This window comes from Microdochium trichocladiopsis (genome assembly GCF_020744255.1).
Source record: "Microdochium trichocladiopsis strain MPI-CAGE-CH-0230 chromosome Unknown B0I36scaffold_8, whole genome shotgun sequence".
NCBI classification, from domain to species: domain Eukaryota; kingdom Fungi; phylum Ascomycota; class Sordariomycetes; order Xylariales; family Microdochiaceae; genus Microdochium; species Microdochium trichocladiopsis.
In genome coordinates this window covers 2,955,624-2,977,389 of record NW_025763551.1, presented here as the reverse complement: position 1 = coordinate 2,977,389, position 21,766 = coordinate 2,955,624, and the positions used below count along the sequence as shown (strand labels likewise).

At 59.0% G+C, this 21,766-nt stretch overlaps 7 protein-coding genes across 7 annotated transcripts; 4 read left to right on the top strand and 3 right to left on the bottom strand.

The window, feature by feature from the left end:
- The first annotated feature begins 472 nt into the window (after nucleotides 1-472).
- On the top strand, nucleotides 473-3,828 carry B0I36DRAFT_160677 (uncharacterized protein). Its single transcript, XM_046148656.1, has 4 exons — nucleotides 473-877; nucleotides 1,063-2,259; nucleotides 2,320-2,367; nucleotides 2,422-3,828. The coding sequence occupies exons 1-4, from the start codon at nucleotides 586-588 to the stop codon at nucleotides 3,720-3,722; spliced, it is 2,838 nt and encodes a 945-aa protein (XP_046009834.1). The 5' UTR covers nucleotides 473-585; the 3' UTR covers nucleotides 3,723-3,828.
- A 1,924-nt stretch (nucleotides 3,829-5,752) lies between these two features.
- On the top strand, nucleotides 5,753-6,883 carry B0I36DRAFT_331012 (D-isomer specific 2-hydroxyacid dehydrogenase). The gene has a single exon (XM_046154920.1). It carries the CDS (start codon nucleotides 5,761-5,763, stop codon nucleotides 6,523-6,525), a length of 765 nt encoding a protein of 254 aa, XP_046009833.1. The 5' UTR covers nucleotides 5,753-5,760; the 3' UTR covers nucleotides 6,526-6,883.
- Nucleotides 6,810-8,116, bottom strand: B0I36DRAFT_331010 (glutathione S-transferase). Its single transcript, XM_046154919.1, has 2 exons — nucleotides 7,625-8,116; nucleotides 6,810-7,515 (listed from the first exon to the last, which is right to left on the bottom strand). The coding sequence occupies exons 1-2, from the start codon at nucleotides 7,676-7,678 to the stop codon at nucleotides 6,901-6,903; spliced, it is 669 nt and encodes a 222-aa protein (XP_046009832.1). The 5' UTR covers nucleotides 7,679-8,116; the 3' UTR covers nucleotides 6,810-6,900.
- A 2,037-nt stretch (nucleotides 8,117-10,153) lies between these two features.
- On the top strand, nucleotides 10,154-13,862 carry B0I36DRAFT_160653 (uncharacterized protein). Its single transcript, XM_046148654.1, has one exon. The coding sequence runs from the start codon at nucleotides 10,213-10,215 to the stop codon at nucleotides 13,576-13,578; it is 3,366 nt and encodes a 1,121-aa protein (XP_046009831.1). The 5' UTR covers nucleotides 10,154-10,212; the 3' UTR covers nucleotides 13,579-13,862.
- Nucleotides 13,863-14,111: 249 nt separating this feature from the next.
- Nucleotides 14,112-18,141, bottom strand: B0I36DRAFT_331008 (uncharacterized protein). The gene has a single exon (XM_046154918.1). It carries the CDS (start codon nucleotides 17,703-17,705, stop codon nucleotides 14,427-14,429), a length of 3,279 nt encoding a protein of 1,092 aa, XP_046009830.1. The 5' UTR covers nucleotides 17,706-18,141; the 3' UTR covers nucleotides 14,112-14,426.
- B0I36DRAFT_160649 (uncharacterized protein) lies at nucleotides 17,823-18,882 on the bottom strand. The gene has a single exon (XM_046148653.1). The coding sequence runs from the start codon at nucleotides 18,539-18,541 to the stop codon at nucleotides 17,939-17,941; it is 603 nt and encodes a 200-aa protein (XP_046009829.1). The 5' UTR covers nucleotides 18,542-18,882; the 3' UTR covers nucleotides 17,823-17,938.
- Nucleotides 18,832-21,051, top strand: B0I36DRAFT_160658 (uncharacterized protein). Its single transcript, XM_046148655.1, has 2 exons — nucleotides 18,832-19,263; nucleotides 19,322-21,051. Exons 1-2 carry the CDS (start codon nucleotides 19,223-19,225, stop codon nucleotides 20,853-20,855), a joined length of 1,575 nt encoding a protein of 524 aa, XP_046009828.1. The 5' UTR covers nucleotides 18,832-19,222; the 3' UTR covers nucleotides 20,856-21,051.
- Nucleotides 21,052-21,766: the final 715 nt, after the last annotated feature.

Genomic DNA, 21,766 nt, shown 5'->3' with positions numbered 1-21,766 from the left:
GCTTGTCCAGGTCGACCTGGGGGGGGAGAGAATTGATGCTCCTCCTGCATGTCCTGCTGACGCAGGGAGCTCCCCAGGCTGCGCTGGGGGCAGAAGAGGTCGAGCCGCCAAAAGGAACCTTGGAAGTACGTGCGGGTGGCCTGGCCAGCAAGTGCCAGCCAGCTCCAGCACCCGGGGCTCCAGCTGTGCCAGCCAGCCAACCACTTGCACCCGCCCGCACAAACACAGCCGCATCCGCATGGACACCACCCAGCTCCCAGGGCCCAGCCTGTCACTTGCCTGTCAAGTGTCGCTTCACTCGCTGCAGCCCAAACTTTCCTCCTCTCTCCTCCCACACCACAACTCCTCCATCCCACCATCCGACGCTTTCCTCCTCCGTCCCTCGCGGCCTGGCACGCACCTTTCCGAGCACCTTCTCCGTCCCTCCTCTCGAGGCCCGTCCCACGCGGCGACCAGCGGGCTCTGACTCGATCGCCGATTTGACTCTCGCGATCACAAGCCCTTCACCCGAAGGGTCATCGCTCATCTCTCCTCCTTCTCCTCGCCTACGGCACCCTCCACACACACATCACAATAATCCCAGCCATGTCTACCGAAGTAGCAAGATCTTCTGCGTCGTCCTCTCGCGGCAGAGGCGGCGGCCGTGGCGGCAGAGGTGGCTTCGGCGGGCGCAGCGCGAACCCCAGACGGCCCAATGGCGAAAAGTCTGCCGATGCTTTTGACGACGACGACGATGTCAGCCAGCTGCGCAAGCAGTACGGATCCAAGCTCGACACCATCAAGGAGCTCTTCCCAGACTGGTCGGATGCCGACATCCTTTACGCGCTGCAAGAGACCGATGGCGATATCGAGCTAGCTGCGACACGTATCAGCGAGGGTGAGTTGCTGCCATCAATCAGTCATTGCCGGCGTCGAAGAAATGCGACATTTCAGCGAGCGTGTCCAATGCTGCGGAGGTGCTCTGACTGAGCTCGTCATCCATTGACTTCACACCATCCCTGCTGGCCACCTTTTCTTTTCCCAAGCTTGCGCTTCGTACTGACCTAACATTGTCTGACCCAGGTTCCATCTCTCAGTGGGGTGAGGTATCCAAGCCTAAGAAGTCGAGCGCCAAAGCAAAGGACTCTGCTGCCCACGCCACCGCGAACGATAACTCCGGCAGCAGACCTGCGCGTGGTGGAAGAGTTGACAGTGGACGGGGTGGGCGTGGGCGCGGCGCTGGCGCTGAGCGTGCTCGTGGCGCAGGCAGAGGCCGTGCTGGTTCGCAGGCCGTAACTGCCAATGGTCATCAGCCCAAGGAGCAGTTGTCTGTCCCCACCGATGAGGCCTGGGACACTGCTGCGACCTCCGCTGCGGAGTCCACCGGGACTGATTCGTGGGCAAACGCGGCAGCTGGTGCTTCAGCCGCGCCCAAGGCTGCGACCTCGACGGCTAGCACGGCGACCAAACAGACCAAGGCTCCTGCTGCAAACGTCGCTCCCGAAGTCGCTGCCCCAAAGCCCGCTGCCCCTGCTGTCAAGACTTGGGCCAGCATGCTGCGTCAACCTACAGCCCCCAAGCCCGCCCCCAAGCCAAAGGAGACCCCTGCTGCTCCTCAACCTACCGAACCTACCACTACACTCCCCCCCACCGAAGCGCCCGCCCCGGAACCCGTTGCCGAACCAACAGCCGAACCCGAACCTGTCCCTGAGCAGGCAGAGGTCGCTGAGGAGCCAAAGGTTGTCGAGCCCGAAGTTGCCCTGCCGCCTCCGGAAGACACCTTGACCAAGGTCAATCTTGAGCTTTTGCCCGACGAATCGAAGCCATTGGCCACCGCAACTGTTGCCAGCACCACAGCGGACTCTTGGGACCCTCGACAGCAGGCCCAGACGAGCGCCGTCGCCACGCCTCTGTCCGCATCGCAAGCACAACATCAAGCTGCCCGGCCTGCCGCCAGTGGTTTCGCCGCTTCAGCTCTCAAAGCGACTGATCGCCCCGCGCAGCGCATGCCGAGCTATCAGCGCCGTCTTCTGGAGCAGGAAGAAGCTGTCCGCATGCCCGGCAACCGTGAGGTAGACCGCACCGCCGTCCAGTTTGGAGCTTTCAACATTGGAGAGTCCGAGGAGGATATTGATGGAGACCGTGAAGAGCCTGAGACGAGAACTCAGCCACCGCAAGAGTCCCCATCGGCGCCTCGTGCTGCCTTGCCACCAGTGGCGCAACCTACTCCCGGGGCCGACTCTTTTGCCTCGGCCCAGAAGGCTCCCGGCGTTGCAGTTGGTACGTATACATATGCTGCATGGCAACCGTTATAGAGCTTGCAGGCTAACTTGGCCATAGCGACCCCGATTACAGCCCCAACTGGCCCTGTTGGATCCGCCTCCCAGAGTATGTATTCCGATCACCCCTCTTCCCACAGTACACATGCTCATGATGCAACAGCGCCTCAAGCGCCTGGCGCCAGCCAGCAGTTCAGACAGCAATTCCAACAGACGACTGCTCAGGAACCCGCGGGCTTCCAACAAAAGCCCTACGACAGCTTCGCCCAGCAGAACCCTGTCACCACATCTGCCGGATTCGACAGCTTCCCCGCCGCGACGACTCAGGCACCTGGACCCCAGGGTGCTTTCGGCTCTGCTCCTGGCGATTACTCCTCATACTACAATGCTGAGCAATCTGGACGCAATGCCTACAATAACTACTATGCCCAGCATTATGGCCAGCAGGGCGGGAGCCAGCACGAGGGGCACGGCTCTCACCGCGGCTTTGGGGCTTACGGCGCGAGCCAGGCCGACAACATCAGCCAGTACCCGCAGAGCGGCACCCAGCCGTCGCGCTTCGGCGCCGCGGCTGCTTCGAGCGACTCCCAGAACAGTGGGCACAATACCCCGAACCCGACAACACAGAGCCAGCACCAGTCTGGCAGCCAAAACAGCCAGCCTCAGTCCAACATCCACCAGCAGCCCCATGGCAACCACTACGGCCAGCACCCCTACTACACCAGCCCCTACTATGCTCAGTATATGAACCAGGCATATGGCGGCTATGGCCAGGGTTACGGCGGCGCTCCGTACAGCAAGGGTGGCGGCTACGGCCAGCCCCATCAGTACGGTATGAGCCCTCAGGGTCCTTACGACCACAGCAGCTCCCCAGCGACGAGCGGATTTGGTGGGCAGTCCTCGGTCAGTGGCCGTGACAGTGGCCTTGGTTCGAGCGTCGACAACTACGGCCGTGGCGGCTCAAGCCAGGCCGGTGGTCAGGGTGGCTTTGGTGGCAGCAGTTTTGGTGGCAGCCACGACACGTTCGGACGCGGAGCTGGCTATCCTCAATCCGGACAAGGCTTCGCCGCTCCCAACGCTGGGGCCACGGGCGCAGCATCTGGAGCTGACGACTTGAAGCCGTACGGTGTTGAGTCGAAGGCGGGCGCTGGTCCAAGCCCTTCGCTCTCTGGTGCCGCACGCCCTGGCTCTGCAACCAACACGCCCGGCGCTCCCGGCCTCCCTCCGGTGCAATCCAGCCAGCAGGGTGCCGGTGGCTACGGTGGCTACCCTGGGCATGGCCAGCAGAGCCACGGCCTGCATGGCGGCCAGACCGGCAACAGCGCGTACGGCCTCGGCGGCTCTGGCGGTCAAGGTCAGGGAAACAACCCCTATGGCGGCGGCTATGGTGGCTCCCAGGGCTTTGGCAACTACTACGGCGGTCGCCAGCAGCACCAGGGTGGCTGGGGTGGCAACTACCACTAATACTTTTGAAGCATGCGCCAGCACAGATCCGCGTACGGTTCTGGCATGCTTGTAATGATGGTTGCGAGGACATGAGCTTCCGAGGCATATGGGATGCTCGCAATCCATGAGGAAACAGAAACGAGGGAGGGGGGGCGTATTGTTGTAACACAACTAGTGACATTCACTCTTTGACGGCGTACTTGCAAATAACCCCACACAACATTTTGAGCATGGGCTTTGGGAAGACGGTTTTTTCGGGAAGCAGAGTCAGGGCCGGATGTCCTGTGTTGTACGATTTGACTAACTGCGTACCTTTTCTGCGTCCGCTTGGGTCAAGCGAGAAAGAAAGCACCGGCAACGAGAATGACGAGGGGCGGCTGCATTGAAGCCTTTACAGAATACTGAACGAACATTGAGAACGAAAGAAAAGTTCATTTGTTTCCCCACTGGTTCGGCATCTGCTGAGTGAATGCATTTATTGATGCTTGGGAATGGTGCTGCGCCATACTTGGCTAGATGAGGGAGATGGGGCTTGCTGGTCATGTTGTTTTTTCTTTTGCATTGTGAGCCTCGCAACCTTGTTTAACACATTGAGCTGGGCTTGAGACCACTATGGCGCATGTATCTCTATTTTCTAGGGACCTTGACTCTAACCGACGATCCGGGCTGGAGGGTACGTATCAAGCTTCGATGATCCGGTCGACAGTGTAACCGACCCAAGTACCTGGCAAGCAAAACAAGGCACCTCTGCCGATCGAAAGCAAGCTCCAAGTCAACGACAAAGAAAGTGCTGTGCTTTTTGGGAGCATGATTAGCTTCGAGGCAGGGTTTCCTCTTTTGGCGCAGTGCCGGCTCGAGTGGATCTTGATGTACTGCGTAAGTGGTTGAGTGCAGCTGACGCGCGCGCGCCCTGCCGGTGGCATCTCGCAGTGGGGTTTTGGTGGGGAAAAGTGGCCGAATGGGCTTTCAGGCGTGGGGCAGGCCGCTCTTTCTCAGGGTCCTTCCCACCCACACCTTAATCAACGTCGAGGGTGGTGCCGTCAGCCCTAGCTGGTATAAAAAGACCAGTGCGAGCCATTCATAAGTTTCCAGCTTTTCAGGACCTTCATGTGTCATTGTTTCCGGTGACTTGTCCCCCAAGAGAGAGAGAGAGAGAGAAAGGGTTGGCGAAATAACTCACCATATGCTGCTCCACAACCGGCTGTCTTATCTCGTACCACGTCGCTTACACAACTCTTTAGCTGGACCTGCTCGTATCTTCTGGCCGAGTTCCCAGGGGTCAGTGGTGGTGTTGGGTAGTGCTGGTGTTGTCGATATCGCCGACATCGGGCGAGGCAACGACCACAGTGGCGGACGGAGCCACAGGTTGAACAGTAGGAACTTTCAGAGTTTCAGCACTGCCAGGGTTTCACGACTGGTACACTCGACGACAACTCGCCAGATTAGGAGTGCTCAGTCACCGGCACGGGGGTCGGCATTGGCGATACATAAGACGCCGAGCAACTCTGGTGTCACAAGACAACTCCCAAGAACCAGGAGCATCACAGCGACGACAACGACAAGAACAATATCCGGCACAATGGCGGACCCAACGACTCCCCCAACAGAGCTCAAGGGCTCGCCACCGCAGCAGGCACAAAAACACTTCACCATCGTCGCCCTGGAGACCACCATGGTGCCCGTCCCGCACCCGCTGCTCCCGCCCGAGCTGGGCTACACCTACACGCTGCACACGTACCCGGTGACGGCCACGCGCGCCGACGCCGCGGCCCGCATCCGCGACGCCGACATCATCATCCTCTCGGTGCAGCCGATCCCGCGGGCCCTGCTGGACCCGGCTGTGTCGCCCAGGCTCAAGCACATTGCCGTCGTGGCCTCGGGGACGGACCAGGTCGACAAGGAGGCGTGCCGCGAGCGCGGGATCGTGGTGAGCAACACGCCGCACTGCAACACCACGAGCGTCGCGGAGCACGTCGTCGCGAGCTACTTCTCGCTCCGGCGCAGCCTGGGGCTCGTGTACGGGTTCACGCAGCGCGGCGGGTGGGGTGGCCCCGGGATGATGGGCAAGAGCTCGCGGGTCATGAATCAGGGTGTTCTGCATCGTCGTGGTGGTGGTGGTGGTGATGGTGGTGGCTCCGCCGCGAGAGGATGGGAGGGCGATGATGGGGACGTCATGCTGCCGCCGCGCACATGCGAGGCCGAAGTCCTGGGCATCATCGGGTACGGCGGCGTGGGCAAGAAGGTTGAAATGCTGGCCAAGGCATTGGGGATGAAGGTCCTGATCTCGGGGAGGAAGGGCGGCGGCGACGATACAGCCGCAGCAGCAACCACCACCACCACCTCTCCTCCTCCTCATACTCCAGGCCAGCAGCCAGAGCGGACCCCCTTCACGACCTTGCTGCGCACGGCGTCAGTGGTGGTCCTCTGCTGCCCGCGCTCCCCCGAGACCATCAACCTCATCTCGGCGCCCGAGCTCGCCCTCATGCCCCCTCACGCGCTGCTCATCAACGTCTCGCGGGGAGGCGTGGTCGACGAGCCCGCCCTGCTCGAGGCCCTGCAGGCCAAACGCATCGCGGGCGCCGCGACCGACGTCTTCCTCACGGAGCCGGCCACCCCGGACAACAGCGTGCTGCTGCTGGGTGAGGACAAGACCCGGGATTTGAATCTGCTCACGACGCCCCACGTCGCGTGGTACGCGGAGGAGACGATCAAGGCGTACAATAGGGCGCTGCAGGATAATCTGCGGGGGTGGCTGGGGAAGGAGGGGAGGCCCAAGTACCCTGTCGTCTGGTATGGGAAAGACTCGGCGGAGCAGGAGTGAGCTGAGCTTGGGGTTAGGCAAGAGAGAGAGGAAGCATAGCGACTTCTGACTGGAAAGGGCAGGCGATGGAGAACAGAAGGCTAGCGGGAAACGTCAGCATTCAAGTACCTAGCATGCATGATTCGTGTGTTGTGGTAGAGCCACGGCCTCAACAGTGGTTTACAAAGGCTTCGGAAGACACAAAGAACCATCCGGGCACACAAGACAAGGGGTGCTAAAAATAGAGTTGGCGCCAAGAATTGCCCGATGCAAGGTACAATAACCTTCTCGGGTTTTAGACAATATGGCCATGATCATCGTATCTATTGTTTCTCTTTTATTTTATTTTATTTCGTTCTTGGCTCTTCCTTTGTTCTTGCCCTATCTCGACACGCCTTAAGCGGTGATGCGGGTCTGGACCTTCTCAAGGGTGCCGCAGACCTTGGCGAACTCGGGGAGGGCGGCGAGCGCATCGAGGTACTTGGCGACGGTGGGGACCTCGTCGCGCATGGCGTCGTCGATGAGGAACTTTGACGCGAAGGCGAGGGGGCCAAAGACCATGATGTCGGCCAGGGTGACGGTGCTGCCGACGAGGTACTGCTGGGAGCCGCCGAGGGCGACCTCGAGGCGCTTGAGGGCGCGGAGCATGCCGTTGGCGCTCGTGTCATAGGCGGCCTGGTCAAAGGGGCGGAACTTGTACAGAGTCATCATGGCGGCGCCCAGGGCGTTGTTGGTGAGCTCGGCGTCGGCAAAGGCGACCCACTGCGCAATCAGGGCCTGCGTCTTGACGTCGGCGGTGCCGAGCAGCTGGGCGGCCTTGGGGCCCGAGGCGGCGACGTACTGCGCGATGGCGGCGCCCTCGGACAGGCAGAAGCCGTCGGCACCCTCAAAGGCGGGGACCTTGCCGAGCGGGAACTTGGCGAGGAACTCTGGGGTGGTGTTGGTCTTGCGCATCTCAAAGTCCGGGGCGAGGACGACCTCGAGGCCGTTGAACTCGCCAGCAATCTGGGCCTGTTGGGGTGGGCAGACGGACCGGGGTCAGTACATGTGATAATTATGGCTCGCCTACAGTGAGCTGCCGCTGGGGGGCCGATGAGGTACGGGAGAGGAGACGACTCACCCGCTGGACGCGGAAGTTGCCAGGGTAGGAGTAGATAGTGCCGAAGGGGGCCATTGTGTCGGTTTGGGGTGTTGCTGGATGTGGTAGGAAGTGCTGGGAACTGAGGAATAGGAAGAGGAGGAGAAGACGCAATCGTCAGGGAGGAATGGCGGCATATGAGGACGGCGAGGCCATTGGAGCGGAGCAGCAGCCCACTCGATATCTGGGGGGCGTGTTCGTTATGCGACCTACCCCGGCCTGGCCCGTCCAGACTGGAAACACCTGGAAGCGGCCGCGACTCGTTGCATGTCACCGACTATTCGACCGCGATTCCTCGAGGCGATGGTTCCGCGGTGGGGGAGGCGGGGCCGGAGGGGTTCCTGTCGTTCGGCCAGGGCCCTGACCAGAGCCCGACGACCCGACCTCGCTAGCGGCGGGCCACTCAGGGGCCGGTCGGAGAGAGCACAGGCATGGGCTTGGTTGGCTGGCAGGCCGAGCCTGTGGAGCGCGAGCTCGTCTGGAGTCGCAAGGCATTTGTCAGCGTCGTCAACGTCTTGGAGTTGTATCGTATTCAAGACCAGCGGTGTCGTGACGTTGGTCATCGTAGCAACACGACAACGGCCCGTCGTGGCAGGGGTCCGTTCCGGAGGGAACTGCATGGAAGCCATCCCGCCGACAGGCAAGGTTGCTATTGGTTCCACCACTTGTCGAGCAGAGACAGTGCCGGCCGCCAACTCATTAGAGTTCTGACGCGCTGGCGTGATGCCAAGCTGGGCTTCGGGTAAGCTTGATGCTATGCATTCTGATATCTGACCAATCCGCCGCGAGGCAACTGTATCGATATAAGCATGAAGGAAGCCATCCATCCACGTGTCTACTTGGCAGAGGGCAACAGACTAGCTCTACTTTGCTGGTCTCCATGCGCGAGAATGTGTTAGAGTGTTTATACACTCCCAATCAATAGTCCCTATCTTCCCCGCAAAGCCAAACCCTGGAGGTCGTCCTCCGATCAAGGGAATTGCCATCTGAGGACTGGGCATCTTCCATTTACTCTCTAGGCCAGGAAAAACATCGCCTCAAGAGTAATACAGCCAGCATCAATGTCAAGTGACTGACACTCCCTTTCTCAGTCGTAGTCGCCGACGAGTATCAAGGAAATCTTGAGGTATTCAAAAGCCATCGTGCATTCAGGGTGGGGCTCGGCTTTCCAGGTGGCTGGCGTGCGGCTCTTCCGGTGATGCAGCACGCGTCTGCGACTTCAACAACACAACGAGTATCGAGGCTGGAGCTTTGAAGAGGTCCCGAGAGGCCTTGCTAGAGTAGGCAATTCGCTGCGATGAGAAACGATGGAAGCGTGGAATCCAAGCTGCCAGGAGAAGGCCCGGGGAGACCTGTCACTCTGCTCGGCAGGACCCACTCTTGCCCGCTCCTTCCCTCCCACGCGGAGTCTGCCAGCCTTCCTGCTCCACGAAGCCATCAACATCGACCGCCAGCATCTCAGCCTCGCGAGCCGCCCTTTGCGCGCTACATCTGGGAATCAGCATTCGACGTCAGTGGCGTCTCTCCCTTCTCGCCAGCCATGCGTCTTCCAATGCCAAGTCCAGGCTTTGGCTTCATCTCCACAATTCGACCTGTCACTTGATCCTCGCGAGGGTCTAGGTGCCACCACGGCAGCCAAAGCCATTCGACTTTAGGTCAACCCAAATAACAACCACGCGACGAGGCACTCACTCAGCTTTACACACATTGGGCAGACAAGCCACGCATTACCAGCGAGCAGAAGGCAACCGTCGTCTCGCAACTCGTAAAGGGGCCCCCGACTGTGGTGAGCCGCCAGCATCTGGACATCAGAGGCAGTGATGCAACAATGTCTTACAACAGCCAAGCACGAAGGCGCGTGACTTGAGCCAGGATCCTGCAGCAGGAAAGGACTTGCATTTTCTACACGATCCCGCCTGTGCCGCATGACAAGTCGATGGCGGCTGTTCAGCTCCGGCGCACTTACGTACCACTGACGCACACGATCTGAACGTCCCTGGCCGCCTTTGCAGCCGTGGAATGCTTGCTCTGCCTGGTCGAACCCGAAGAGTGCCAGGCCAAGCTCGACCTCTGCGGCAATGCGGGCGGAGGTGACGAAATGTGGTTGAGCTAGCGCGGGATGTGCTGCAGCCATGGCCGCGTTGGGCGCTAGGGCTGCCAGAGCTACGGCACTGATGTCACGATCCACAGCACGACATCGTGATCACGTCCATTCACCATCATCCAAAATTTGAGCCAGCCATGCTGCTTCGCGGCAGCGCGGGGCTTCTTCCCGCGATTTCTGGGCGATGAACGCCAGTCTCAGCTGCCAGTCCCACGATCCCCGTCCCCACCGCGGTCCACGGAGGAGTTGGTTCGACTGCAAACTTGTCCCTGGATGGCAGTCAATGGCGTCACCTCCTGACCTACTATATATCAGCTGTCTTCCCACACGCCAAGTGCCTCTCCCTGCACAGCCCTAGATCTTTGACAAGCCACCATTTTCGAACTCTGTGATACCCATTGGATCAACTCATCTACAGCTGTGTGGCCATAGTAGTATACCTTCCACAGCTGTCAGACATATCAACATGTCGGCCACGCCCGGCAACGATTTACCGGGTGCTTTCCCTGCAGACACCACAACCGATACTCATGACGGACATCAACGCAACAAATTACACAAGCGGAACGACCCTCGCGGCTGGGCTGACAATGACAGCACCCCTCGCACCGGCACTGGCTCTGGCATTGCAGGCTCTCACGCTCGTGATTCCTCGCTAAACGTCCCGGGTGAGAACTATACACTGGGCTCAAGCATTGACGACAAACCTTCACCAGCCTCGGAGCAGCGCAGCAGATTTGACACGCCTGACCGCATTCACAACCAGGGTCAGCCTACCTCGACTGAAGAGGTCGGAAATCCCACCGAGGACTCTGTCACCACTGTTAAGCGCGACGAATCATCCAATGAAGGCGGCTTGGCCTCAGGCGATGGCACCGCTTCCACAATTGGGTCAGATAATAGAGCATCAGCTGGTCATGATGAGACACCGACCAATGACGATCACAACGTTGTCCGCGGGGGCATCAGTAACAAGTCCAACGCGGACAATTCAGAACCATACTGGGGTGACATTCCTCGTGGCGCCGGTACGTACAATACTGTAGTCGGTCATGGCAGTGCCGAAGACTCTGTCGAGGGTCACCCACCTCACCGCGAATTCCCACTCTCTACCGGCACACACGGCCACAACACCCATGACACCGTTACGGGAACCTCAGCTGGTGACACGGCGACCCATAACTCTGCGTTGACTTCTGGATCTCCAACAGCTGGACAAGGGACATACAACACCGTTGTTGGGCACGGCAGCCGCGAGGATCCTGCCAAGCAGAGCACGGTTCCGGGTTCTGCAGCGGCAACTGCATCCGATCGTGAGCCCAAGGACAGTCATCACAAGGAAATCGCAGCTGGTGCAGGGGCGGCCGGAATCGCGGGCTATGCCGCCAACAAACATACCTCCAAGGAAGGCGAGACTGTTGACTCGTCCAAGAGACGCTCTCACGAGGACAAAGAGCACGAGCACGGTGGCCCCTTCCATCATGAGCACAAGCATGAGTCTTCCAAGCATGAGAAAAGTTCGCACGAGAAGGATCATAAGCCCGAAAAGACTAAGAGCGATAGCGATAAGAAGTTCTTTGGCGTTTTCGGGCGAAGTAAAAAGGACAGTGACGACAGGGAGCACTCGACAGCGACCACGGCAGCTACCCGCGAGGCCCAAGAGACATCGACGACAAACCCTACCACATCTGGCCTGCGCAAGGAGAACGAAAGCCATCTAGGTAGGGATGCTACCCTGGCGGGAGCTGGACTAGCTGGTGCTGGGTATGCGGGCCACAAGCATGCCACAAAAGACGATGAGCACGACGGCAAGCAGCACGGCCAGGACACTTTGCGTCGGAAGGAATCTCCAAAGGACAAGTCTGGCTCAAAATTGCATGGCATTTTCCATCGGAATAACAAAGACAAGGAGACCTCTTCCAAGCGCACGACTTCCACCACCCCGCCAGACGCAGCCCATTACTACAACGACAAGCAGCCAGCACATGTCGTTTCGGAGCTGGAGCGTCGCGGCAAGGCCAACCCTGGGGAGAGCGTCCCCTACGGCGAATCTACTGCAGGTGCTACGACCTTGCAGCAGAGTGGCACTAGTCAGCCAGGTCGTTCCGGTGCCCATGACACTCTTGGTTACGCAGGTATGGGGGCTGCTGCTGCCGCTATTCCTGCAACAGCGCACGCCAGCCACAAGCAACACGAGCAGTACGGCAATTCTCCCACGTCTCAGCCTTCATCTGGTCATGGCAGCTCGCAGCACAATACCTTGGCATCAGGGCCGGCAGGCGTCAGTGCTGCGTCCCACAGTAGTACTCAACCCACATCCAGTGAATACAGTGGGCAAGATACTCGCTTGTCGTCCGGAGCAGCTCCCGGTCTAGGTGCTACGACCCACAGTACCAGCGCCCGCGACACCACCGCAGCAGGTCGTGGTGATCAGTATGACCACCTCTCTTCTGGCACCCCGTCTGGAATTAGCGCCGGGGTATATGATTCCAGCACGGCTCGGTCTCAGCCGGCTTCTGGAGCGCGGGGCGATCAGTATCAACATCTCTCTTCTGGCACCCCGTCAGGAGTCAGCACCGGGGGACATGACACCAACACGGCTCGCTCTCAACCGGCCTCTGGGGCACGTGGTGATCAGTATGACCATCTTGCCTCTGGCACCCCGTCAGGAGTTAGTGCTGGTTCCTACACCCACACCACTCACTCGCAGCGGGCCTCGAGTGCGCGTGGCAACCAATATGATCACCTGGCTTCTGGCACTCCTTCCGGCGTCAGTGCTGGTGCACCTACGAGTGCTGCCGGCACCTCTAGCAGCGCTTTTGCAGCTGAGAAGCAACCTGGTCAAGACAGGAATAACCTCGCATATGCCGGAGCAGGTGCTGCGGGCGCTGGCGCTGCGGCGTACGGTGCTCATAAGGTGCACGAGCATCACAGCAGCAAAACCCAGCCGTCCACTGCGTCCAGTCTAAGCCCGAACTCCTCCGCGCAGCGTCCATCTGGTGCAGGGGATCGGCACACCTCTGTGGCCAGCAACTCCCCTCCCGGACTTGGTGCCGGTGCACCTCACTCTGTGTATGGACCTCCCAAGGATCAAGAACACCGTCTGCATGGGCTTGATGATTCAGGTGCAAATTCTCGTGCTTCTGCCCTTTCTCGTTCCTCCCAGGACTCAAGCAAGGGAGGCCAGTACAATGTACTATCGTCTGGAACTCCATCCGGCATCAACATCGGCAAGACAACGTCCCACTCCCACCCACAGCAGGACAACACGCAGCGATCCACGGCTGTTCACGATCCTCTGACCAGCTCTTCCCAGAGCACTAACCCGAGCAGGATGGCTCAGGCCGGCGCTGCTGCCGCTTTCGCAGGTGCAGGCGCCGCTGGGTATGCTACCACCCGTGACAAGGATCGTTCAACCTCCTCAGCCCCGACGACTACCACCACGAGCACGGCCACTGGAGGCAGATCATACGACGATGTCATTGCTCGTGCTCCCGAACGTCAAGCTGCCAGTGGAACCGGCGGCAACGATGTTCACGGTCGCAACATCATGTCCGGGAATGAGCGCAAGATTGATACATCGACAGACCCGAACGCGGGCTCGGCTGCATACGACAACAAGCCTTCTGGCCCTGGACAGCCTTCGGGTGCAGGCAGTGTCTTCACTGGTGCGGCCGTTGGCCCTGGTATCGCCCGGCATTTGGGCAATAATAACACAACTAGTGGTGGGAGTGGATTGAGCAAGCCTGTCATGCACACGTGCACCGAGTGCGGCAAGCAGAATGACATCTCGAAGTACTTTTCATCAGACAAGGAGGTTGCGCGTCACTGATACGAGTCTTTCCACCTCCAAACGGATCGAGGCTGAAATAGTTGAGCCATGCATTTAATACATGCTGCGGCAAGTATGCGAGTACCGAGCCGCGCATCATGCTTTCAAGGAAACAGCTTGACTCTTCATTCACCTTTAATCGTTCTTCTTACTCAGCTCAAGAAGAACACGGCCGTCGTGCGAAATGAAGTTACTGTAGCTCGGATACGAACACGAAGTAATGATTTCTGCAATTGGCTCACAAGCACTGGCCGTTCTCCTTGCTTGGTCCTATGTGAAAGGCTTAAACTGAGCTGATCAGCTAGTGATGCTTCGCCCAGGGAATCGTGCAAGGACGTTTTGTATGGAGTACCAAACTGCTTCTAATACGTACAAGGTTTTGTGATGCTGGTCAATGTCATGGACGTCGTCAGCTCTAACAGGGTTAACGGAACAGCGCAATTCCAGCACACACCCGCACGGCAGAGACTTCGACAACCGACATTAGGTACAAATCAGTAGTTTTGAAATAAAAGCCCGAGGTCCAGGTGGGTTGTATCAATGAGTTCACTGGGCATTTGTCCCCGGTGTTTGTGTAGGCGTGTGGGGGGCCAGTACAATAAGCCTGCCGACCAATTCTCATTGCGACTCGCTATCACTGTCTAGAACGCTATCATTGTCCAGAACGTACACGCACGCCGGCTTGAACAGAAGACGAAGAATACAAATGGTAGCAGAACAATATGTACAACGCCGGGAGGAGAGAGAGAGTCTGCCCCGGCAAATGGTGACAGCCAAATCCCCTCCAACGCCCTGCCGCAACCGTTTGTGCGGAAACCATACAAATTCGTTACAAAGAGTTCTCAGCCTCATAGCATCTCATCGGCATCCATCTTCTCGTTGTCGCCCTGATAATCATATCCGTCCTCGTCGCCGCCAGCGGAAGCTGCGGCGTGCCACGCGGCATATTTGCCCTTGTACGCCGGTGGCTCGACCCACTTGGGGATGAGGCCGTGCTTGCGCAGGCGGCGCCGATGGCGCTTACGTTCCCAGACACCCATATATCTCTGGTCCTGCTGGGAGAAGTCGGTGTTGGTTATCCAGTCCGACACATCGGCCAACGTATCGCCGAGGTCTTCGCCGAGCTTCCACACGATCGATCTGCCCTGCCCGCCGGTGGTCCATTCGTCGAGCATGAACGGCATCGTGTAGGGGAAGTAGGGTTCGTTGGGCGACCACTCGCATGGGGTGTCTGGTGTGCACGCGTATTGGGGGCCAGCAAATGCTCGGCTGAAAAGACCCTCAAGGAGGAGCCAAGCTCCAACAAGAAGCATCCAGAACCCAAGCTTGGTGGGGCGGAAAGAGCCATGATGGAACAGCCGTGGCACAGACACGACGACCCGATCGGAGGTGACAGGCGCCACTGGGATCGCGGAGATGTCTTTGGGAGGCGAAGACTCGGTCTTGATGCGCACCGGAGCTGCGTGCGCCGCTGCCTTCTCACTGTGCGCAACCTTATCTTCAAGCCGTGCAATGCCCTGTTTTGAGTCACGAATACCAAGCAAGACCCGCTCGAGCTGTTCAAGCTCGCGATCCCGGTCGCTCGAGTCCCACACCACCGACTTGTCCTCAACCTTGAGCAGAGTACTGTTGACTTCTTGCTCAAGCTCGTCTTCGTCGCACTCGGTCTTTTCCAAGACTCCGTCAAATTCGTCAAGCGTGGAATCTTCAATCTGCTGCTCCTTCATGATGGCGCGCAAATCATCCTTAACTGAGACCTTCTTCGCCGAATTGATAGGGGGCGGGCGGGAGTGGGATCGTGACCGAGCGCGCCTCATCGACGGCATGGAGGAAGATCTGCGCTGTACTCCAGCCGGAATCCTGGCGTCGCGTGGGCTACTTTTGTTGAGTGGGCTTTTGGTGCCGCTTGTGCTCTTCAACGAGAAGAGCCTCCACGACCCACGGCCCTGGTGAGATTTTCTCGCGCCATTCGTTCGGATCGTGGCAGGAGTATCGACGTACGCGCCCGTGATGCGAGGCGTCGGCATCGTGAGCGGATCGACCCGTGCGGCTCTAGGTGTGTCCTCCTCGGCAGGTTCTGACGGGCTTCGCGACGCGGCTCGCGCTGACTCTCTCTCTGAGTTGTTATCTAGAGGTGCGAAGAGCGACATTTCCGCTTCGATTCGATCGGTTGGGTCAGTCTCGGAGTGGACAGCACTCGAGCGCTTGTCGTGGATGGAGTCGCTGGACTGGACACGCCTAATGCCGGCAAATCCACCGGTCGGCCGATCCTTAAAGGCCTTACCGTCTCGGATCTGCGCCTTTGCCTCTTCGAAAGCAATGTTGGGTCTGGCCTGCTCAGGCTCCTCCTTCACGGCCGCGGCATCCGCTTCCTTGTCTTCTTCGGCGTCTTCTTCTTTGACCGGCGATTTGATCTGGACGCCGCTGAGGGCCGCTGTGGCATTGAAGGATCCTCTGCGAGGTGGAGTCGTACTCGTAGCCCGAGACAGACGCCGAAGGAGCTCTTGGGAGGTCCGACGGTGTATTGAACGCTCCTGAATGCGGTGCTTAAGCGCCAGGTCCTCGTCGTTTGTCACCACCGGCTGCTCGCGCTTGACTTGCTCGTCATCGTTGCTTGCCATCGCATCAATGCCTCTCTTGGGTCGGATTGGCCACGTTGGGTCTTCCAATTCGTCCCTCATTGACCGCCGCATCATCTCCGGCGAAGCCGAGCGCGCCTCTGAGTTTCTGGCGCGTATCTCGTCGAGCTTGCTGTTAGCAAGAGCGCGAGGCGATGCGTTCTGGCGTTCCCGTGCTCGGATGTCGTCTAATTTCGTCGTTGGTCGTTCGGACATGCTCATGCCTGCAATCTCGGCTTCTCGGTCGCGGATGCGGTCAAGCCTGTCGTTACTGCGGCGGAAGTCTGAGGCGCCATTGGGGGTAAAGTCGCTTCCTTGCAGGGCGTATGCAGGCATCGAGCTTCGTCCGCGGGCATTCGTGATTCTGGGACTGTCTGATATTTGAAGATCTCCGGCAGTGAATTCTGCTTCCAGATTCCAGTTCAGACTCTTCTCTGGAGACCAGCTCGCAGTCTGTCGAGCAGGGGTGGGTCGGTCTCCGTCAAAGTCGGGGTCGTCTTCGATGCTGGGAAGAGGTTCATCGCGCCGATCTTGGGACCATTGTGCCGAGCCACGGTTTCTATCAGCAGTTGGCGTCGTGGATCTCGCGTTTTCCCTCGCGTCCATATCATACTCTGGGTCTTCAATGATCTTGTGAGTACCATTAGTTTGTATCTCAGCAGGCTGTATCGCTTGGCCGGGGGACAGGCCGGTTGCCAAGCTGGCAGAGGCACGCCTCGCAAGCTGATGCCTGGGGTCGAACTCCTGCAATCGCTTGGTCAGGTCGCGGCCGTCCTTGTTGCTAGCCAGAAATGCATCGGTGTTGATGGTGATTGGCGAGCCGTCCTTGAGCCGGAGGGTGCGGGGGGCAGGACTGGGCGAGCCCTGAAAGCGGCCACCGTTGTATTCTGCATTCGCGCGCTGGAAGGCCTCGATGAGGTCGATGGTGTCGTCGAGGAGTGGCGAGTTGACGACCTCCTGCTGCTGTGCCAGTTGGAAAGCCTCTGCGAGCCCGATGGGTTGTCGCATGGAGGGAGAGCGGTCTGCGTGGAGGGCGTTGTGGATGCGGGCGGAGGCGCTGGTGACGGGCGTCGTCGTCTTGGAGCGGGCGAGCCGGGGGCTGTCGCGCGGAGTCTCTGGGACGACGCCGCGGAAAGAGGTGATGCTGCTGTTGCTCCGGTGGAGGCGGGGATGTTTAGATTCGGAGAGGGTGCTCTGGGTGCGGCGGTGGCTGGCGAAGGTGTGTGTCGCGAAGCTGGGGCGCTGGCGGTCGGCCGAGTCTGGCAGCTGGGGGTCTGGGGATGTCGAAGTCGAGTTGGAGGTGGAGTTTGAGGCGGCCGAGGGGGCGCGGACGTTCTCCTTTGCGCTCTCGCGGGTACACTCGCGGCCCTCGTGGCGCAGGGGGGTGGCCTTCTTGGGGCCGGTGGTGCGCTGCGAGTTCTTGCGGGCGAGCTCGTTTGGTTTGGCGGCGGCGAGGACGCCAGGGCCAGCCGGCGACTTTGGCGACGAGAGGTGGTGGTCGCGGTCCATGCTGGGCGGCTACGCGCGGCAGGCGCCCGCCGTCCAGTCCAGTCTTGAGGCAGTGGCTACCTATATCGCGGTCGGTGGCCCCTTCCTTGGGTCAATATCCTGCCTCGACTGCTGCTCCTGCAGTGCGCGGCTGGGCGTGGAGCATGCGGCAGGCGATGCGCTCTGGGAGATGCTGGCGTGGCAGGGTGTTGTTGCTCGCTGTTGTTATCTTCGTGAGTCGTCGTAAGCCGTCGTCAGGGGATTGTCGCACAGCGTTGCCCGGGCGTGTCGCGTATGCAATGCGCGCGCTCGCGGTCGCAATCGCAACGCCAGCAGGGGGAAAAAAGGACGAGAGAGAGAGAGAGAGCAGAGAGCGGCGGGCAAGAAAGGACTGGCTGGCTGGGCGGAGGCTGGGGAGGATGAGAAAAAAAAGCGACAGGGCATGTCGAATCGCGACACCGCCGGGTGCGTTCGAGGCAGCGGGCGGATGGCAGATCAATCCATGCCCGGCCCAGCCATTTCGGGGGTGACAGCTCCTCCTCTCCACCACAGCCGCCCGCGCCGGTGGGGCCGCGCATGCACGAGTGTGCTGGCACCGCGAACCACAGCCGGACAACCTGTGCGCTGCCCAAAGAGACGGTGAGCGCCTCCTGACTTTTGCCCACCTCCTCGCCTTGGCTGACACCCTCGCTCCTGTGCGCGGGCCACCATGGCCAAGGCCAATGCGACCGTCGAGTCCCATTTCGTACTTGACATCTTCCGTCGAAAAGAAAATGAAATCCGAATGCCTGGCCTTGCAGTCCATCACCCCTCTCGTGATAGCCTCGCTGCTTTACCAAGCGACGAGCTTTGACCATGGGCGGCGTGTCCCGCTCCTCATCATGGAATATCACTACGCTTGTTGCTCGGACCGAAGTTCAATGACAGTCAATACCCCGCCATGCACAGACAACGGGCCTCTGCGCCGTGATCCTCTCTTTGTCATTCTCGACTGGCCCGGAGTTGTGCGACTGGAGGTGGCCAACAACGTTCTTACACTAGAAGCAGGTAAAGGTAATTGGAGAGACGGGATGCTTCCAGCGGAAAACCACCGGCCGGTGCGGACCACCACGTGGTGGGGCCTCTCACTCCATCACCTCACAAAAGTACATGATTGTGGTTTCAGCTGCCCTGCAGCCACGGACGGCACATTGCAAAATCACATGAGTCAACAAGTAGCCGCGGCCTATATCTCTCATCGTCTCCTCTCCTGCTCATCATCATGCACTCAGGCCTTATGTTTCATTGTCCAAGTTGCTGCGCACCCCGGTGCATCTATCGTTAATACAACCTGGTGTGTGAGAGCGAGCCTTTTGGCTGTGCAATCTTCAGTTCAGACGCCGGGCATCCCGCTCCAATGCCGGTTATATCTCAACACTCCAAACTGAGTGGCTGGCACATTCTCGTTGAAACTAGATTTAAGCTTTAGGCTTCTGATCAACCTCCGGTCCATTTGCCCACGCTCAACGCATTACTTGTTCCTGCAGCCAACAACAATCATGGCCTCCTCGTCGCATATTGTGCGGCCAGTAGGCACCACGTAGGCGTGGTCACGAATTCTCACACCTCATATAATCGCAACTAATTTGTATTGGCAGTGCTCTTTGGAACACGGCACGTCACAGTTTGGGACTCTATCGCTGTGTGATCAACACTTCACGGTACATCATACCGCATCCGCCAAGCACGAGCCTCGAGCTGCAGATGGCAGTGCAGAATGCCCTGGCAATTGTGGTCAAAAAGCACGGCATACTGCGTGTTGGCATTGTCGGCGAGCATTCAAAGATGCCGTCCTTTGTGCATATACCCCGCCTGGAACTTGACCATATGATACAATGGGTTGAGAACAATATTTCCCCTGAGGGAGACGAGGAAAGTCCGACGTCGATCAATCATCTGTTGCGGCTGCTGGAACGACAGCATGACCAGCTCTGGCAACAGCTTGATATACAGCCCGGATGGAAGCTTCTAGTCCAGGAGAACAGACGGAAAAACGTTCCAGTTTCCCTGGACATCTCATTATGTTTCCACCATGCATATATGGATGGCAAGAGCAGCTACATTTTCCATCAAGACCTTCTTGAAGCGCTGAACGAGCTCCCTGCCCCACAGGAAGCTGTGGCTCGATTCCCGGTTGTTCTCGAGTTCCCGAGTGCACCGGTGCTCCCAGAAGTCGCCGAGACGCTGATCCCGTTCAAGACATCGTTCTGGTTTATCATCAGAACAGTGTGGGAAGAAATCATTCGAGATGCATTGTGTCCGACATGGGTACGGGGAGCGCCACCCCCAGATACGATACCCTGGACAGGGAGTCTGATGAAACCAGACAACCACAAGGCGCACCTGCGCTACGTCCGGATATCAGAGGACGGCCTCAAGACGATACTCAGCGCCTGCCGGGAAAGGAGGGTCACGTTGACTGCGTTGCTGTATGCTCTCGTCGCTGCGTCGCTGTCTGCTCACCTCCCGGCTGCAGAGGCACCCTGTTTCACTGGCAGCTGTCCGATTTCGCTGAGCAGATATGCCAAGCCACCTTTTGACCCTCAGACGACGCTGCACTGCCTGGTCACGTCGTGCGCGCATACGCTCGAGCCGCGATTGATCGCTGCCCTCAGGAGATCGATGCGCCGACCAGCCTCGGATGGCGAAGATGCTGATGGCATCATGTGGGAGATCTCGAGCGCCTTTTCACAAGTGCTTCGGGACAAGGTGGCCCAGCTTCCGCAAGACGACATTGTGGCACTCACGTCGTGGATACCCGACTGGCACCAGTTCTTCACTGCCAAGTTTGGCAAGAAGCGAGACGATACTTTTGAGATAAGCAACCTGGGGAGCATGGGCGCGGAGGCGGCGGGGCATTCAGGTGGTGGGGGGAGAACGGGTGCAACTCTGGGAGATGACCGTGGACGCTGGTATATTGATCGCGCAATCTTCTCTCAGGGCGCCATGCCTGTTGGCTCGGCCTTTGCCTTGAACGTCGCGGGTATCGAGGGCCAAGGCGTCACCATCACGGTGAACTGGCAGGAGGCCGCCGTCGAGGCGGGTCTGATGGACAAGGTTGTGGAGGACCTGCAGAGATGGGTCGATCAGTTCCCCAAGACGGGACGGTTCATCGATGCGCTAGAGTCGTGATGTACATGCAGATTAGGCACAGCCAGAGGGATCTATTTATGTCTGAGCAAAAGGCATTCCAGTCGGTTGAGGAGCTGTTTCAAGTGACGCCAGTACACACAGCATTGGCATGTGCAGTGGACAAGCGCGTGTCTGACTCTGCTGGCAATGTGGTGAGCCAAGCACAAACAAGGTGGGTGGCGTATTGACTGGTTCCTCGCCACGAGTCGTGGCTTGACACCTCTGACTATGAGTCTCTTTTGTCTTTGGATCTCTGCATCATGAACAGACGCGCTTTTGTGGCCCGAGGAGGTTCCATAGTACAATTGAACTGAAGACGACAAGATTGTTGGTCGACTTTTGAACACACAACACACATTCTCGCCTCGCCCTGTCAACGAAGAGAGCAGAGGATGCGTGCGGAAGTACGTCAGAGCCACAGCAGAGGCACAGCACAAAATTGGGGGTACGTAACCTCGATCCGATCTGGCCACCTCAATTTCCCTCGCTCAGGTGTCCGTCCCGTATTCCTTAAAGTGTGGGCCACGCAGGAAGGGATCAGCTATGGAGCTGGGTGTGATGCGTGGCCCTTGCGCGTGTTACGAAACGCCCGCCGACCCAACGGGGACAGTGCGTTGATTGGCCAGCCTGTGCGAACCAACACGGTGTGGCTGCCGCTTGCACTTTCCCTCACCTGTGAGGCCATCTGGGCACATGGGGTGGAGCCTCACACAGTGTCACGGTGGGGGGTGGCGGGCGCTGTACCTGCATTGGCCTTGCCTTGTTGTTTTTCCTCCCCTGACTGGGTGGATGGTGTGGCGCCCCTGCGTGGGAGAAGCACGGATCGGCATAGGCGCGTGTTGGCCTTACCGTCTCAATCGCACTGTCACCCACGCCCGAAGTCCATACTGCCAACACAGTCTTTCTCTGAT

Excerpts from the sequence above, each read along its gene's own strand:
- B0I36DRAFT_160677 (XM_046148656.1), top strand. The coding sequence starts at position 586 with ATGTCTACCGAAGTAGCAAGATCTTCTGCGTCGTCCTCTCGCGGCAGA. Across the intron at positions 878-1,062 it reads TGCGACACGTATCAGCGAGG|GTTCCATCTCTCAGTGGGGT; the intron begins GTGAGTTGCTGC and ends TGTCTGACCCAG. Across the intron at positions 2,368-2,421 it reads TGTTGGATCCGCCTCCCAGA|CGCCTCAAGCGCCTGGCGCC; the intron begins GTATGTATTCCG and ends ATGATGCAACAG.
- B0I36DRAFT_160653 (XM_046148654.1), top strand. The coding sequence starts at position 10,213 with ATGTCGGCCACGCCCGGCAACGATTTACCGGGTGCTTTCCCTGCAGAC.
- B0I36DRAFT_331012 (XM_046154920.1), top strand. The coding sequence starts at position 5,761 with ATGATGGGCAAGAGCTCGCGGGTCATGAATCAGGGTGTTCTGCATCGT.
- B0I36DRAFT_331008 (XM_046154918.1), bottom strand. The coding sequence starts at position 17,705 with ATGGACCGCGACCACCACCTCTCGTCGCCAAAGTCGCCGGCTGGCCCT.
- B0I36DRAFT_160649 (XM_046148653.1), bottom strand. The coding sequence starts at position 18,541 with ATGGTCAAAGCTCGTCGCTTGGTAAAGCAGCGAGGCTATCACGAGAGG.
- B0I36DRAFT_160658 (XM_046148655.1), top strand. The coding sequence starts at position 19,223 with ATGGCCTCCTCGTCGCATATTGTGCGGCCAGTAGGCACCAC. Across the intron at positions 19,264-19,321 it reads GTGCGGCCAGTAGGCACCAC|TGCTCTTTGGAACACGGCAC; the intron begins GTAGGCGTGGTC and ends TTGTATTGGCAG.
- B0I36DRAFT_331010 (XM_046154919.1), bottom strand. The coding sequence starts at position 7,678 with ATGGCCCCCTTCGGCACTATCTACTCCTACCCTGGCAACTTCCGCGTC. Across the intron at positions 7,516-7,624 it reads GCAACTTCCGCGTCCAGCGG|GCCCAGATTGCTGGCGAGTT; the intron begins GTGAGTCGTCTC and ends CCACCCCAACAG.